This window comes from Ambystoma mexicanum, chromosome 1q (assembly GCF_040938575.1).
Source record: "Ambystoma mexicanum isolate Mex_15411 chromosome 1q, UKY_AmexF1_1, whole genome shotgun sequence".
Taxonomy (NCBI): Eukaryota; Metazoa; Chordata; class Amphibia; order Caudata; family Ambystomatidae; genus Ambystoma; species Ambystoma mexicanum.
This window is the reverse complement of record NC_090922.1, coordinates 570,724,272-570,740,706: the sequence shown is the minus strand read 5'-3', so window position 1 is coordinate 570,740,706 and position 16,435 is coordinate 570,724,272. Positions and strand designations below refer to the sequence as shown.

Below are 16,435 nucleotides of genomic sequence, written 5' to 3'. Positions count from 1 at the left end.
TAGGCCCATTCGGAATCTAGCTCAAATCAATTTAGAGGCACATAATTCACCAAACAACATTCAGGTGACCTGTCTCTGCATTTACTACTAACTCTGGTTGGATGGTAGCCACAAACTAAGAAGTGAATGGACCCTCTAAGCCTCTCTTGACCTTAAGCCATCTTGCCTCATAGTAGCGTGGCTCACAACCCAACCAGAGCCTTTGAGATCCCATTACAGGCACTCCTTCAACTTCCGAATGAACACCTTTTTGGACTTTGTGGCAGTGTTGACATCTGCTTCTTCTCTCACTTTCACTGTTCTTTTCAGTGATTATCCTCATCTGCAAGCCCACACTCGAGTTCCACTGGCGGTCTGCTTGAGCCTCTCATTTTCGGGCTTAATCTAGGCATTTGATTTCATCAAGCATGACCTATACAGTTTATAATCATCTCTTCGTTTGGGCCTCAATGTTTGCCTATTGAAGGTGGAATTCTAGCAACTTCCCCATGTTGCACTAGCCTATCCACTTCCACTCCACTGGCTATTTTTGTGTGAAACAGCATTATCCCAAATATCTCAATATTATACTTTCTATGCATGTTCTTGTCTTGAGGCTCTTCTTATTCCACAATATCCCCACGGTACACCTCTCTGAATGGGCTACTGCAACTAACCAGCCTGTTGTCGTCTGATTCCTATTTACCCAATCAATGCTCAAGGTCCAAATATTTCACTAAACCTTACTTTTTACCTAGGTTTTACTAATCCAGTACTGTCACATTGCCAGCAAATGGGAGTCATTGAGCCAGAAAGTGAGAACACTAAAGCAGGGCTATTCCATTTAAAATTGTATGCAAGTGACTGCAACTTGCATATTCCTTTTTTCCACTCTGAAACCGGTTCAAAAGTATTAATGTATTCCCTTTTTTCATACTACTTCCTCCTGTGCCTAGTCCCACTCTCACTATAATCTGGTCATTCCACACCTTTAAATATTTTCCAAAATGTTCTGCTTACAAAACATCCATAACAAAAAACGACCCTCAACTTAGCACCATTCCCGCTCAGCTTATGCTGCTTCACTTTAGGTGACCAACTACAGCACTACTTTTCCTGTTGACTTACCTCCATTCCCTTCTCAGATCCACAATCCCAACTTCCTTAAATGTTCTCCCGTCCCAATCTACCACCATTGCACGCTCAGCCCTGCCACTATCCAACTTGCATTTCATTTTAACTCTCAACTTCCTCAAGTTCCCACCGTTTCCTCATAATCCTCACAACTTTTGCACCTTGCAACACACATCCCACTCCGGGTGACAATGCTAACTTTCTCAGCCACATAACACTGTGTGTCGGCTCTACTCTACATTGCATCTTAACATAGCACCATTCCTCTCCAAGCCCCATCACTGCACACACCATATGCCATATATAGCAATTGGTGTCTTTACTATTTTACCTTGAAGAGTCAAGGGCCTACAACCTTCCTCACTGTTGACTGTGCAGAAGTTTTCTAATCGGTTAATTGATTTACTTTCTTTAACCCTTATTGGTTTATAACGGAACTCACTTGTAATGAAGCCTACAGCACTTTTACAATATCGATTTTGAAGCCTTGCTCCTTACTTTTTGCTTTTCTGTAAATATATGTTTGATTTTTCTCTTTCAGATACGTATCTTCACCAACACATTCACGCTGACGCCTTACAATGGAGCAGAGGCGCTGGTGAGCAGCTGCTGCAGTACAATTGTTTTATTTCTCGGAAAGGTAGCAATGTTTGCCAAGACAACATAGCTGTTTCACAGTCCATTATTTGAACCTAAGAAATTAGAAACAGGGCTTTGGTTAGAGGAGGCCCTTGTGCTTTAATTGTTATGAATATCCTATTAATCCTCTCTGCCATTTTAACGTGATTCTTTTTTGTTAAGTATAAAGCTAATCCTTGATATAGCATCTTTGGCTTGAAGGCAACTACTGTACTGGCCGTGGCTTGAAGTAGGATACGTTGTTTGGGCATTTAAGTGAGGGGTAAGAGTGCTATGAAATCAAAGGTGTACAGCAGTATTGCTGTTGTGTCGACTGCACATTGCATATTGCCCATTGCAGCATCAGGCCCACAGCCCATCTAACCTTCGCTAACCAGGACACATAGTTTGTTGTAATTGCTTGCCCCTACAAGGGCTACGTCATGGCTGAGGAAAGTGCATCTGACTTATTGTCTGACATTTCAAATTTTCTGGTAGTTTCCTTAGTCAAAACTAGATATCAACTACTCTTTCAATACCAACCCCCACCCCCCATATTGTAGCAGGCTTAATAATTGAAAATGTATCAATTATATGTTATCCATTGTATTCCCATTAAGCCTTTGTTTCTTAAATATATATCATCACATAGGACACCTGGGATCAAGGAGGGCACAAAGACCAAGTATTGTCAATTGTCTATCGTCGGTAAGATAGCTCAGCGGGTTGAGCGCTCGCAGCTGCGATCTGAGCATGGTCTGCAGGTCTCAGGTTCGAATCCCGGCAAGGCAAACTCAGCCTTTCATCCTTCCGAGGTCGATAAATGAGTACCAATTTGGTTGGGTGATATTGTATGTAAATATGTGCTCTGTAAAGCGCTTTGGATTAAGGTGCTATATAAATAACACATCATTATCATTATATTTGGGCACTATGTACAAGTTAGGGCTGTCTTAAATCCAAAACCGGGCTCTTCCCACAATACAAAATAATCAGGACGGTTTTCTTCCGCCCCTGAAGCCAATGTCTAGGAGGTTGGTTCACCCCCTTCCTGTAAATCCTCTGGAGTCATCTGTTAGTTGTGGTTCTGTACTCCATGACACCACTATGTCCTGCAAACAGATGTGGGTATATGGCATTGATCTGTAGTATGGGCTGAGCCAACGCTGGATATCTTCCGCTTCTCAACCTCTCTGAACTGGCTGCAGCCTCCCTGTATCTCTCATTCCTCCACACACCATCTGGTCCTGCCTACGCTGGAACATTCCTATTTTCACTACCTATGTCTTGGCCTTCCTCACTCTCTCCTTGACTCTTTGATCTTCTTTGCTTTCTTCCCAACACCTCTTTACCACACTCTTCGCCTAATGTTACTGATTATGTTAAACTCAAGAGCCGTGATTTACGCACCTCCTCATGGCCCGTGGGTTCCACCGCCTCCTCCTATCCCCTGTCTTCCAACACCTCCTTTCTACATTTAGATCCTAATGTCATCTTCTCCTACTCACACTTTCCTGATTCTGATTTCACTACCTTTTCTCTTGCTTCCTTCTCTGTTAACTTTCCCTTCAACCTCTTCTTCCCAACACCTGCTTCTGCCACCACTTGCCCTCAGATATTAACACATCGTCATTGGTCTTCTTTTCTAACACTTCTTTACTCTCATCTCTTGACGTTACCACCTCGGTCCTGGTCTCTTTTCCTACCGCTGCCTCCTGCTGTCCATTCTCTAGTTCAGATTTGACTACCTCTTCCATGATCTCTTCTACTGCCACCCCCTCCTTTGGTTGACCTTTCCTCCCTGATGTTCACCCCATCCTGGATTTCTTCTTCCACCTCTTTCTCTAACCTCTCTACTCCTGATGCTACCAACGCTTTCTGCTCTCCACTGCCAACACCTGTCAAACCTATTCTGTCTCTCCAGCCTCTGCTTCTTCCACCACTCTCCAGCCTTCTTCAAAGATGAAACTCTGCAACCCTCTTTCAGCAACCGGGCAGATTGCTTTTACCATGCTCCCACCAGTTTCCTGGGTGGGTCTTAACTGAGCGTATGTACTTGTGTGTCTTGATTGAGGGAGGACTGGGATTAGCTCGATTTCCTGAGCGCCCCTGACACTGTTTTGGGCTCGGGGTGTTGCACCAATATATATCTGGCCTTACCGCCATTTTGGATTTTATATGTACTCTTCACATTTTTCCCAAGGCTGCCTGCACTGGGCTCTGGGCTGTGGTGTTCCTAGCGTTTGAATTTCTTCTTAGAAACACTCTGGGTAAGCTTTCTATGCTGTTTGATTCAGTGGTAGCATGGTGCGAGTGGGGAGCATATTTAATGTCCCTGCATACAATTACATTCAATTTCCTCACCCTCTTCTCAGGCAGGTCAGTTCTTCCACCTGGACTGCAGGGGCACTCTCCTTCTTCCTCCTGGGACAATCCATCAGTTTCCTCCACGTTCTTCTGGCAGCTTCCAGGCAGGCAGTGCTCCAGGGTAGTCCAGGCTCCTTCACCCAGGCAGCATCTCCTCCTTCAGGATACAGCTCCTCTTCCATTCACCATTGTCTGGGGAGACATACAGGGACCATGTCTGTGATACATTCAGAATTAGCAGCTGGCTCTGCTTTTATAGCAAGACTCCCCATCCTATTGGAAGCTGATTGGAGGAAAGCCCAGCTTACAGGATTGGCTGGCAGGGTGGGTGGGGGGGTTCCACTCTGGTGGTCCTGTTTTAGGTTCGCATTCTATTGGCCAGGCAGGCTTTTATTAGTGAATTGTGGTTTCACTTTTTTTTTTCTTTTATGCATTCTTGTTTTATCCTAGGCTCCTTTTTTAAAATATTATTTGTCCGATCCTTAGTGCTGAGGTTTTATTTTATTAATTTAAGTACCCCTTACATATCCCCAGGTTCTTCTATGGTGATTGAACCTGGGTCCGTCCATAGTCTGTATGGTGTTTCAAACATCTGGGACTTGTCCTAGCTCAGTCAACAGGAAATGATGGGGCCTTGCCTCTGAGATCGGGGCATGCCACCATTGGGGCTCCCGGTGCTCCAATACGGGCATGCTAAGGGATGGATAGCCTGTTGTTCCTCCACGTGCCGTGAGTTGTGCCACTCCTGTTGCCTTCCCACTGCAGCTAGCAATTTCGGGGGAAGTCTCTTGTGGCACTGGGATTCACCACAACTGGCTTTGGGAAGCCCTTGAGGGTATTGCTACTAAAGGGTTCTCTCAAACCCTGCTCACTCTCCTGTAGCTGGATTTTGGAAGAAGCTGGTTTACTTACATGCTGCAGGATTTCCCACCAAGGCTGCATTTTTAGGCAGTCGTCTGGATGCACTGGCTCAATGCAGTGTTTCAGACACATCCTGGTTGGGGATTTCTGCTGCTAGAAGTACCAGGCTTGCCTTCCTGCATTGTACTGCTGACTTCACTTCAGTGTTGAATTGGCCTTCCATGCTGGGACTGTCACCAGGCCATTTTACCAGTATTTTCTGCCAGGGTCTCTTGCCTTGGTGCAGGCAGCTGTCATCTGCCTGGAAGGGTACCCTACCTCATCTGCACCTTAGGTTGTCCTCTGTCCCTTCCACCATAGTCCACACTGGGGGAATGTCTTCTGTAGTCGGGCCACCCTCCTTTGCCCACCGAGCCGCTGGAATCCTCTGTGCTGCTTCCCTTGTCTTTCTTGTTGTTATTGCTGTTGCTGGCTTGAGGACTTCATCATGGCAAGGCTGTTTGTTCGTCTTCTCTGTTGTGGGTATCATCGTTGACCCAGGTTCAGGTCCCTGTATGCTGAATCCTTAAACCGCACCTAGAAAGAAGCCCTGTAATTATTGGTTTGTTCAACCTCCCTGGAAAATGTCAGGGGACCAACACTGTGCGTGCCTACCTTTGGGTCATGGGGAAATTTATTATTCAAGATACTCTCCCTTATAGGTCCCCTCAGGGCTAGGGCAATGGCTTTTTGGAAGAGGGCCTTTTCAGCATTTCCCTTCGGATAAAATTGGGGCTCTTCCTCCATTGCTGCAACATCTCCTGGGCTTCTGGCTCTCAAACTGACCTCTTGATTGCAGTCTCCTCTGGTTTTCCATGTGGTTGTTTGCCGCCAAATCCACACCTGTGGCTGGGCCACTGACTTTGTCCCGTTTAACTCAATGGAACATTGAGCAAACCCTAAAACCGCTCTGCCCCAACAAAGTTTGCCTTGCCAGAGTGATACTTTGTCCCAAGGCCCAAACCTCTGTGACTAAACTAGCCCAGCAGCCCCAAAAATCTGCTCCTCAGCCATGGCTTGGAAGCAGTCACCCACAAGCAGGATACAGAATACTTGCACAAGACTGAATGTTTACTGTATAAGCTCTGTGCAGAAATGGCTGAAGCCTCTCCTCCCATGTATAAGCTTTCCAAATGAGTGGATAAGTCTTGCGATGTACAGACATTTTTCTGTTTGTGTGTGTATTGAGACAAATGAAAAGAGTTAAGAGGCCAATTTGCCTTAGTTCATCAGAAGAGTTTCATGCTTAATCATTATGACAGACCCATTTCAAATATAATATGTGGCAATTTGTTTGTTCTCAAAATGCTCTTTGCTTTTATGCGAATCGCCAGACTTGGCTACCTTGAAGAGATAGGGGGCTGCTTGACTTCGGCTCCACCCGTCAGTCGCACCCACTTAACCCTCCGCTGCCCTCCTACATAAAGGAGGGGAAGGGAGTTCCCATAGTACATTTGTTTCAATTTCCAGTACTGCATACATCCTGTGGTGTATATTTCTGTGGATAATTGTGTAGACTAATTTTACCTTTTTGTTAGCTCGCTACCCCTTCCTGATATTGAAGCCTGATAGCTCTAACATTCTGCCTATCTTTCAGATGTTTGGCTTTCTTTTTGACTGTGTGCTTTTGCCCCAACTCAGGGGTAGTGGCTGTACAGCTCTAAAAAGGGGGTTGAACTAAAACTGCCTTAGCAGAAGGCATGAACTTCTTGGGGATGATTTCCTCTGTAATTTTTTTCCACCCCATCTATCTCCCAACAAGGAATCTAATGTGATACGACTTTTGGCGGCGATTCTCTTGAGTTTACAGGTGAAAGTCTCAGATGTCAGTTGTTTTCAGATTCCCATCCTAAGCTTTCCAGGTTGCGACATCTGAGACTGTTTTAGTCGGTTTGACTTTCGGCATTGAATATTTGGCACACCACTTGGCGCTCCCTATAAGGAGAGGAGCATTGTAATGAGGCCAGCTTATCTTCTCTCAATGGGCGGACGCTGCTGTTTAAAAATTCTGAAAAAATGCATCTAGCTGCTCCCCCTTCTACATAGTTTTGCAGGAGGCTGACTGATGACATGGGAGCTCTTTGTCTGAGGAGCGCTAGCTGTACGGTTATCACCCTATTGAGGATGTAGAGGAGCAGCTAATTGTCTCGGCAGGAAGTCCCACCCCCCTACCAGCTATATGTTGCAAGCCTAAGATTGTGTCATGTTTAAAACCAACTGTTCTGCTAATTCCGTATATTCGAGAGAAGGTACCCTTTGAGAAAACCCTATCAGATGTATTCCCTTAGAAATGACAATCTGAGGGAGGAACTTCCTGAAGGAATATGAAAATGAGAGCAAAAGGAGCTGGTGACGTCACAAAAGACGTACGTGATGCTGTGAGAAGACTGGCTGAAAAAAATGTATGGACCGTATAGAAACTGATGACGAAGTTGAGATTCGAGTAAACTTTCATATGTGAAGAGAAGATTGCACGTGTGAAGAGCACTGCAGAAAATCCAAGCCGTTCAATAAATGTGCAGATGCTCTAACGCAAGTAGATCAAGTAATCTTAGGAGCTGGCTATAAGTAGTGAATAGACTGCAGGCAAAGCTGCGTTTATGTAAAAGGTGACATCGGTGTCACAAATTTTTGTAAGCTCAGACCACTGGAGAGAAGAGCCGAAAGCTGTGTCGCAGCACAAATTAGCCGAGATCGTGGAAGAGTCTGGCAGGGCTGTGTGGCCTGGTATCAAAGCTAAAGCAGCCAAGACTGGTTATCTCTTCTTGAAGGCAGTGAGCGCGAGACACTGAATCATCCCTTGTTAAGGTGCTAAGAAAGAACACCATGCGTGGCAAGTTTTATTCATGTAAGACAATTAAATGCTGCAAAATTGACCAAATCGTGGTCTCTTGTAACGTGAGCCAAGGATGGAAATAGAGTTGAGCTTGGAGTTCCAGAATAACGATAGTGTACGCTCTCACTCCCTTATATTCTCAGAGACGAGCATACTTTACAAGGCCAATTTCAAAGACAATCTGCATGGCAGAAGGCATGAGTGATGAGAGATGATTGGGTGGGGAGGTAAAGCCAAGCCACCTCCTGGCACCTGGGGTTGAGCTTACGTGCTGCTAAGTGAGCCGAAAGTTCCAGAATGGCACAAGCGTGCCAACCAATTGTAGAGGGCCATATAATGAAGGGCCTTATAGTTTGAGAGCCAATGATATACTGTGTACTTAATAAATGTTGACGATGACTTGCGCTAGAGGTGGTCATAAGTTGTCCACCTGACAGTAGAGATCCAATCATAACCTCTTATAGAAAGTTTACTTAGATGTTCCCCTTGATCCTATCACAACCCCTCGTAGGTTTTTTTTTTATTTGCCACGTAGTATGACGTCCCCTATGACAAACCTTTAGTATTAAATCTGTTTTTTATAAAATGCGTTCATTGAGTTGATGAAAGACTTGAGCGAACGTCTGTTGATATCCGTTGTAACCCTGTTTTAGATAATTGTTAATAAAACATCAAACTTTGCCATTTTCCTGAGTTGGTTCGATTATTTGGTGCAAGAGTTACTCTGCCGCCCATCCACTGCATACACACTACCCAAAGGGCCTTACGTTGAAGGATATTGGCCAATGTTGGGGTTCCTTCCTCTTTTACTGCCCCTATTAAAGCTAGGCTGCTTGCCCTGGTCAACATTGTGGTGGGCTGGTGACAAAAGTCCCAATTCTTGAGAGACTTGATCAGCTCCCTCATTCCCTTCCAGATGGGACCCAGCTGCTCACGGTAGAAAGTCTGGGGCCACAGTTGCTGTTCATTTAATCTCAGGGGTTATTTTGACCTCCATCTAAGGTGCAGGCCAAGTAGGTTTTGCTCTAGATCGCTGTCTTGGTCTGCAGGATTTGAGATGTCATCAGACTGCTACTTGTTGGTAAGTACACTAGTATGTGGATCCACCACCTTGGATTTGAAGGTGGCTACTGGAGATTCTGCTTGGTTCAATGATTGGGCCCTTCCCATTTGTCTTACCGAAGGAGTCCTGTGGTTAGGTGGTATTTGAGTGCTACCCCTTTTCTGGTTTTATTAAGTTGGGGTGGATAAGCCACGGCGCAAAGCAGTATGCTGTGCAACTTCAAATCAGGTTTAGCGAGAAGGAAAAATCTATTCTTGTTTTAGGGTGGGAGTTTGTGGTCCTCTGCCCGAAGATAGGTCTTGCTATTGTCGGCAGCAGTAAACTAGTCAGTCTTAATTCTACTCAATCCCACTACTGACACCAAATGCCATGTAGGACACTTAGGATCAAGAAGGGTGCCACAACCAAGTATTTTCTGGTTCTCCTATTTTTTGGGGGGGGGACTATGTAGAAGTTGGGTCCAACTTAAATACAAAATCAAGATCTCCACAAAAAAGAATAATCAGAATTGTCTTCACCCTAAGAAATGTCTTTTGCAGAGGCCGGTGATTGAGCCTTTGGGCCCTTTTGGAACATAATGTCTGATGCTGTGCAGTTCCTTAGTGTTTCCACTGACGACGTGGGCTTAAAGGTGCTCAAGTGGCCTTCAGTCATCTATGCTATTTTGGAGCTTTTTGTGTCTTCTACCCCACGACTGACTTTGGCACCAAGACATGCAAGTAGACTGGGGTCTGTGGTCTTGATGAGCACTAAGAGCTAGCGTTGGCTCCCAGGTTGAGCCTACCTTGGATTTCTTCCCCTTCTTGTGCAATAATTTGGCGGAATCAGGCAGAGTGAGAGAAGGTGCAGTCTGGCACTTGTCTGTACTGACTCTGCGTGTTCTGTCTCGGCTGTGACTGAACTTCGGCAACTACAAAGCTTTATTCACTTATAAAACCCCCAAGGACTGCATTGTTTTCTCCGGCAATCGGCTCAGAGTGAGATTGACTTTCAGATCAGCTGTGAGCCAGCAGAGTTTGCCGTCTGGACCCTGCTGTCTTCACGGATTCCCCTCCCTGGGCTAATTCAGCTCATCTGTTGGACAGGGCTGCAGCTAATCTGCCTAATTTGTTTTTGCACTACAAAGGGGAAGGCACAGCGCGAAGCGCACATATGCGATATTTGGTGGAGTGAGGCAGAGTGAGAGAAGGTGCAGTCTGTCCATCCGACAATAAGGTAAGGCAGTCGGAATAATCTGATCACACACAGCCATAAGACATATATTTCTGATTATGGTAGCCAGCTTATTGTAAATTGGCTAAGAGTGTGAATACATGGTATATGGATTGAGATTAGTAAGTCGCAATTAAATACTAACATTGGTAAAAACAAAAAGGAACCTTCACTATGGTACTCCCATGAAATCTGGCCACTTCATGGGGGTCCAAGCACAGAAAATAACAATGGCAGAGGCGTTGATGGAACTAAGAGAGAATACCCCCCCCACCTATGATGGGGGGGAAAATGCATCAGAGTAACATTACACACAGCTAACCACTTATCCAGAGCAGACCGCTGTGCAAGAGGCTGATGCCATCAGTTCAACATTGATGACAGTGGTGCATCATGTTCATTAGAGCATATTGACCCAGAGGATGTAAATATGTGTAGAAATGCAGATTTGATCTTCGATGTTTCAATCCTTGCCCCCACAGTGTGACGTGAACTTGGGAAACGGGTACGTTTGTCCTTGGGGCCCCGTTTGTCGCATAGTCCTGTGTGGGATAGTCGAGAAGCAGCCTCACTACATAGACGTGCAGAAAAGAAGCCTATATTTCTCTTCCCAACCCCATTCAGGAAAACAGCAGGTTTACTGATACCGTCCCTACAGCACAGTTGTCGCCTACTAGGAGGAGAGGTGGAGACCAGCAGAGTCTGCAGGATCATAATCATTCTGGCATCTCTAAAGATGACCAGATTATAGATGCTCGCTCTTTTCCTGTGCTTTCAAGGATTTTGAATTCTATGGATAAAGGCCATGGGCCTCATTACAAGCTTGGCGGTCCGGGAACTACGGTACCGGTAAGCATGCCGGTACTGTAGTTCCCGGACTGCCACACTACGAGCTGTGCTCGCGGGTGCTTGTCAGACCGCCAGGTTTTTCCTAGCAGGCTGACCGGCACCCGCGAGCACAGCACATCGGATGCACCGGCAGCACTCTGAATGCGCCGGTGCATCCGACGTCCCCATTCCCATTCAGCCATATGGGGCCGAATGGGGATGGGGAGTCCCTTGTTTCTGGCACCCTTAAATGGGCAATTACCGTGTACGCCGAACTCGGCATGACCCGGTTCTTGCCCATTTGCGAGTGCCAGAATAAATGCAACTCCGGAAGCAGCCGTGCCAGCTTTACCGGCACGGCTACCGCCAGAGTTGTAATGAGGCCCCATGACTGTCCGGAATTAATTAAGGGACATACGGATGGTTCGCCGCAATCTCTTTGCTAAAATGAATTTTATTGAGGGGTATGTGATGGCAAGTGGTCAACTGCTTACAAAATCCAGACACATTTCAGCACGGTGGGTTGACCTTGACTGGAGGCACTCCGTTGGACACAAGAACAACCTTGAAATCCATAAACTGCCAGAGTGTGGTACTCGCCCATAAGAAATGACATGTTTTAGCGATCCAGGATATTAATGAGGCTGATGTACATACAGAAAGCAGGATCTTTGAGGTTGTTGGCAATCTCTGTCCCTGCCACGCATGTGGTTGAAGAAGTTCGCTCTGGAGAATTGTTTGCATACAAAGGCGAAGTACCAATGGATGATCAATTGCAGTTACAAAAAGGGAGTAAAACGAAGAATCTAAGAATATTAACAATGCCCAACAGAAAAACAACAAAAAAGGCTCACAGAAGTTCCTCTGGTCACTCAAACATGTGGAGGGATCACTGATGGAACCTACTGTAGCGCTATCTTTGGGTTCAAACGTTTTCGCAGTAAGAACAGGGAATAGACTTGCCCTAGTAACGTATCTCCAACCCCAACATTCCACCATCAAGATCCACAAAGGGGGAAGCCTGTGAAGATTCTGAATACAACTAATAAACAATCTAATGTGTCCTTATCACTAGATTTCTAAGGGCTAAGCGGGAGGTGGTCCCGCTTGGTCAGTTGATGCCGCTATCTATATTGGATCAAGACACAGCTAAGGAAGACGACCTAGATTATTTAATTAGACATTTGGAGGCAGATTGCGATGAAACCGAAGTGGGGTTGGACTCTGTGGTAAATGAGACTAGGGGTCAGGTAATGGGTCCTTTGTTGTTGAAGTCGAATGTAACCGCCCCTTTGCCACCTATTGTGCAATCAAGTATGCCTGAACATGTGATCCCAATGTTTGTCAATGAAAGATCGTAGGAAGAAAACCTTAAACCAGTTATCTCCAGTAGTCAAAGTAGAGGGGGAAAATCTAGCCCAACAAGATCATAAAACATCTAATATATTTAAATTGCCCCGCATGGATGATTTGCCTATTGGGCCCAACGGTAGTGGTATTGAACCAGCCATTGAGGATCAAAAGCACGCCGATTTTTACGTTACACTTGAACGCTTGTTTGCAGTAAGCAGTTCTTTCTCCCTCAATAGGCGTTACGTGTTGGCTTTGTTTGGGGAGCTATCCAGCCTAAAATACTTAACTACTAAAGATCTGGGCCAAGTCAAGTTTATTGATGCTAAAAGAGTTGACCTGGTAAGACTTGGTTTTCATTCGATACTGGTCAAGGATATGCTCCTTCGGGAGTTCACAACATTGAGGCAACTTGGCTACTTGATTACAGATTCTATAGCCGTACCTGATGCTCTGACTTTAACAAAACAGATTATGGGCCTTAATCATTTGTGCGAGAACCTCTGGTGGTTACAGTATGTCCTGAAACATCTAATCATCAGTCTAATCAAGGGTGGGCACAGGAAAAAAGAAAGGTTTCTTATGATTGGACCCATATTTTGAGTTCATTGCATGAAAAGGGAGATACTAGCCAAAGAGTTAAATGAAATCGGCACACAACAGTGGTTACATAGAACACATGTCTTTAAAACACCTGATGTCAAATTACACTTTGTGGAATAATGCAGATTTCATTTGCCTCAGAGAGACACATGGATATTCGAACTGATGGTTTTGATATTTGCTATGAATGAGCATGTAATCTCAGGGGTTGTCCCTATGGGGGGGGTTAGTGTGGTGCTCTCCGACATGCTACTGACATCAACATGACTAGTCTGAATTTAGGGAGACCTGATATTCTGGGCATCAATCTCGATTGGGTGGATGAAGATCTAATGATACAGCGGTCATGTATAGTCCTGAATGTGTATTACAATCCTGTTGAAAATTCTTGGCAGACATTTATGGATTTTATCTAGGGGTATTTGGAGATATTTGTAGCTCATTCAAGAACTAATATATGAATACTTGGGGATTTCAATAGTAAATGTTTGGATCAGCATTATTATGAAAACCATGGAAGGAAAGCCTCACAAATCTCAAAAGAAAGAGGGTTCGTCATTAGGTCTACATTAGAAATGTGGGCTATGGTACTACTAAATGGTAACCAAAAGGGCAACATCCAGCACAGTATACCTGGGCTAACCCGGTGGTGGAATCAACGTTGGACTACATGTTCATTTCCAATGATTTGGTAGCTAGTTGTGCGACTCTGCTGATTGCCTGTAGAAAAGTCAGTGACCACTGTCAAGTTACATTGACTATGTACCCAACGACTAGACCAAATGTGAGAGAAACACACTGTGTTAGTCTAGAAATAAGAGGCAGAGACCATGCAGTCCTCTGGCGGCCGTCCTCCGCTTTTAGGTTTAATGCCAAAGGGAATGGCTGGAATGAGGGGAGATATCTTCAAGGCTTGAACCGGCTAATTTTGTAGCCTCAATTCAAGAACTGTTGAGAGGTCTGGTGTCAGCTAAAAATCTGGATAAGGCCCTGGTATTACGAAAACATTTGCATACAAATATTTGGACAATATGGTTTTTTAAAAAAAGGGAACGTAGATCCAACATCCACTTTACTATCAAGCAATGCGGAAAACATACTGACATACAGGTACTAGCTGAAGACTTTTCGGAAAACAATGTTTCAAAAAGATGCAGAATGAATGTTAGGCGTGCTGTATCCTGGTGTGGGGGTGCGATTTTGGTCACTGTTAAAATCATCAGACCAACAACAAGCCTTGTGGTACAACCTATTTCAGGTCTGGTTTAGGAAGGCCACTTTGAGGATCTGTACGGAGATAGAAATGGGCATAATTCTATGGCCCGGTTGATCTACCCAATATAAAGATGCAGCTTCTTGGAACATCTTGGATATAGATGAGCAGGCGACTTACAGCACAATTATGAAGGCCAAACGCTCATGCCCAGGGCCTGATGGCCTCTCGAATATGACTTTGAAATCCATTACTTCTCTTTGGGATAGAGTTGTGATTGATCTATTTAAGAACATTAGGAGAATGTCAATGTTTTCCACTTCATGGTTAGATGCAATCGTAGCGGTTATACATAGAGCAGGAGATCGGCTGAACCCAAATAACTATTGGCCAATCTCCTTGCTCGATGCCTCGTATAACATTTTCTCTAAATGTTTGCTGTTTAGGGCACTCAATTGTTGGGTAAAGCAAGCACACTGCCCAACTTACCAGTCTAGCTTTAGGCGAGGGACCAATACATTACTGAATTGCCTAGTGCTGAGGCTTCTAGCTGACCAGGAAGCAATTTCCAAGAGAAAGTTGTATTTTGCTTTTCTAGATATAAGCAAAGCCTTCGATTGCGTCAATAGGAACAAACTATGGAGTAAAATGGGTGAAAAGGGATGTACCGCTTCCCCCCCATTACTTTCCATGTTGTTGGCATTATATACACGCACAAGGGCTCGAATAAAATTGGACCAAGCTGGAACACTCCCAAATTGGGTTGAAACAGGACAAGGATTATGCCAGGGGAGCGCTATGGCCACTTTTTTGTTTATCATCTATATTGTAGACATTGGTGAATCCCTGAGGGAGGTGAGAGCAAATCCCCCAAGATTGGGTATGCATAGGGTTGCTTATCTTCTCTATGCTGATGACTTGGTGCTTATTGATTATACCCCTTTTGGGCTGAAACACTCACTTGAGGCAGTTAATAGATATTTTAAAGGCTTTGATTTGGATTTTAACATCCCCAAATCAAAGGTTATGATGCTGACCCAGAGGAAAGGGACAGCAAGGCCACAGTATAATTGGAAAATTGGTGGCCATTCATTGGATGTGGTAAAAGTCTACGGAGGATAGCTCAGGGGCAACGTGCTCGTCTTGGAAGCAAGACGCGGAGCAGCACAAGTTCGATCCCCGGGTCCGCAATTGGGTATTGGGCAGGTTTATAAATAATCAATTACAAAAAAAAACTTTAAATACCTGGGGGTCCATTTGTGTGATAAGACCTCTCGGCCCTCTTGAATGGCATTGCTTAAATCCCTAATAGGAAGTACAGCGGCTCAGATGAAAACAGAAAGATTTGGCAGATTCTCGTTAAAACCATTATTAATAATGTACAATCAAAAAATGGTGCCGAGAATAATACATGGGGCCGAGATCTTAGAGGGTGGCTGGAATTGGGCAAGCTTGGAGGCACGCGTATGGAAGAAGGTGTTGGCTGTCCCTACTGGCATTCCCTATGCTACTATCCGTCACAAACTCTGCTTGGTGTCACTTTATTCATGAATTGAATGGAGACGATTATTATTGCTAAAATCCATCTTGTTACCTCCAGAAAAATATTTTTTTTGAGGTTCTTCATGAGCTATCGATAAGCCATTCGTGTAAAACTTTCAATGCATGGGCGACCACTACGAAGCTTATGCTGGTCAAATTAGAATCTTATGAGGACGAATTAATGTATCACCCATTAAGGGTAAAAAGAAAGGTCAAAGAGCAAGATTGGACAGCAAATAAAGAAAAGCTGGTTGGCTACAAAATCGTTGATAACTTTCAATTTGACATTAAGGTACACAATATATTACAGCCATACTTTGAAAAACACCCCTCACGTATTTGTCAGAGGGTTATGCTGAAAATAAAGTGCAATCTTTTCCTCATGCTAGACGTATTGGGGGCCAAAACTAAAATCCCTAGACATGAGAGATTGTTTGAGTACTGTGCTAGATACACTGAGATGTTAAAACATTTAACAATAGCATGCCGTGCTCTGGCAGAATGTCGACTAAGAATCTTTAATGGTGGTAATTCAGAAATTCAAGTTGATTGGGAAATATTATGGTATTGTTTGGTGTTTGACCCTCATCATCAGATGTGACTGTCCCTGGGTCTCCCCCAGCTCTGGTGTCTGCACCAGCCCCCAGCTCCAGTGTTCCACCACCTCCTTTTTGCTCCTGTCTTCCACCACCTCCTTTCTACATATATATCCTAATTTTGTTTTCTCATTGTGGAAGCTCCCTGCTTCTGATCTCACTACCTCCCCATATCCCAGGTGGGGAGGAAGGAT

General features: G+C 44.6%; 1 protein-coding gene across 3 annotated transcripts in view; it reads left to right on the top strand.

Annotated features, from left to right (window-relative positions):
• HSD17B7 (hydroxysteroid 17-beta dehydrogenase 7) overlaps window positions 1-16,435 on the top strand; it is a 340,157-nt gene that overhangs the window by 282,667 nt on the left and 41,055 nt on the right. For 2 of the 3 annotated variants that reach the window (XM_069641053.1, XM_069641051.1), the window contains one exon: window positions 1,655-1,753. In XM_069641053.1, the coding sequence (XP_069497154.1) occupies window positions 1,655-1,753 (99 nt within the window). The remainder of the gene's footprint in view (window positions 1-1,654; window positions 1,754-16,435) is intronic. The other variant, XM_069641052.1, reaches the window with a different exon arrangement.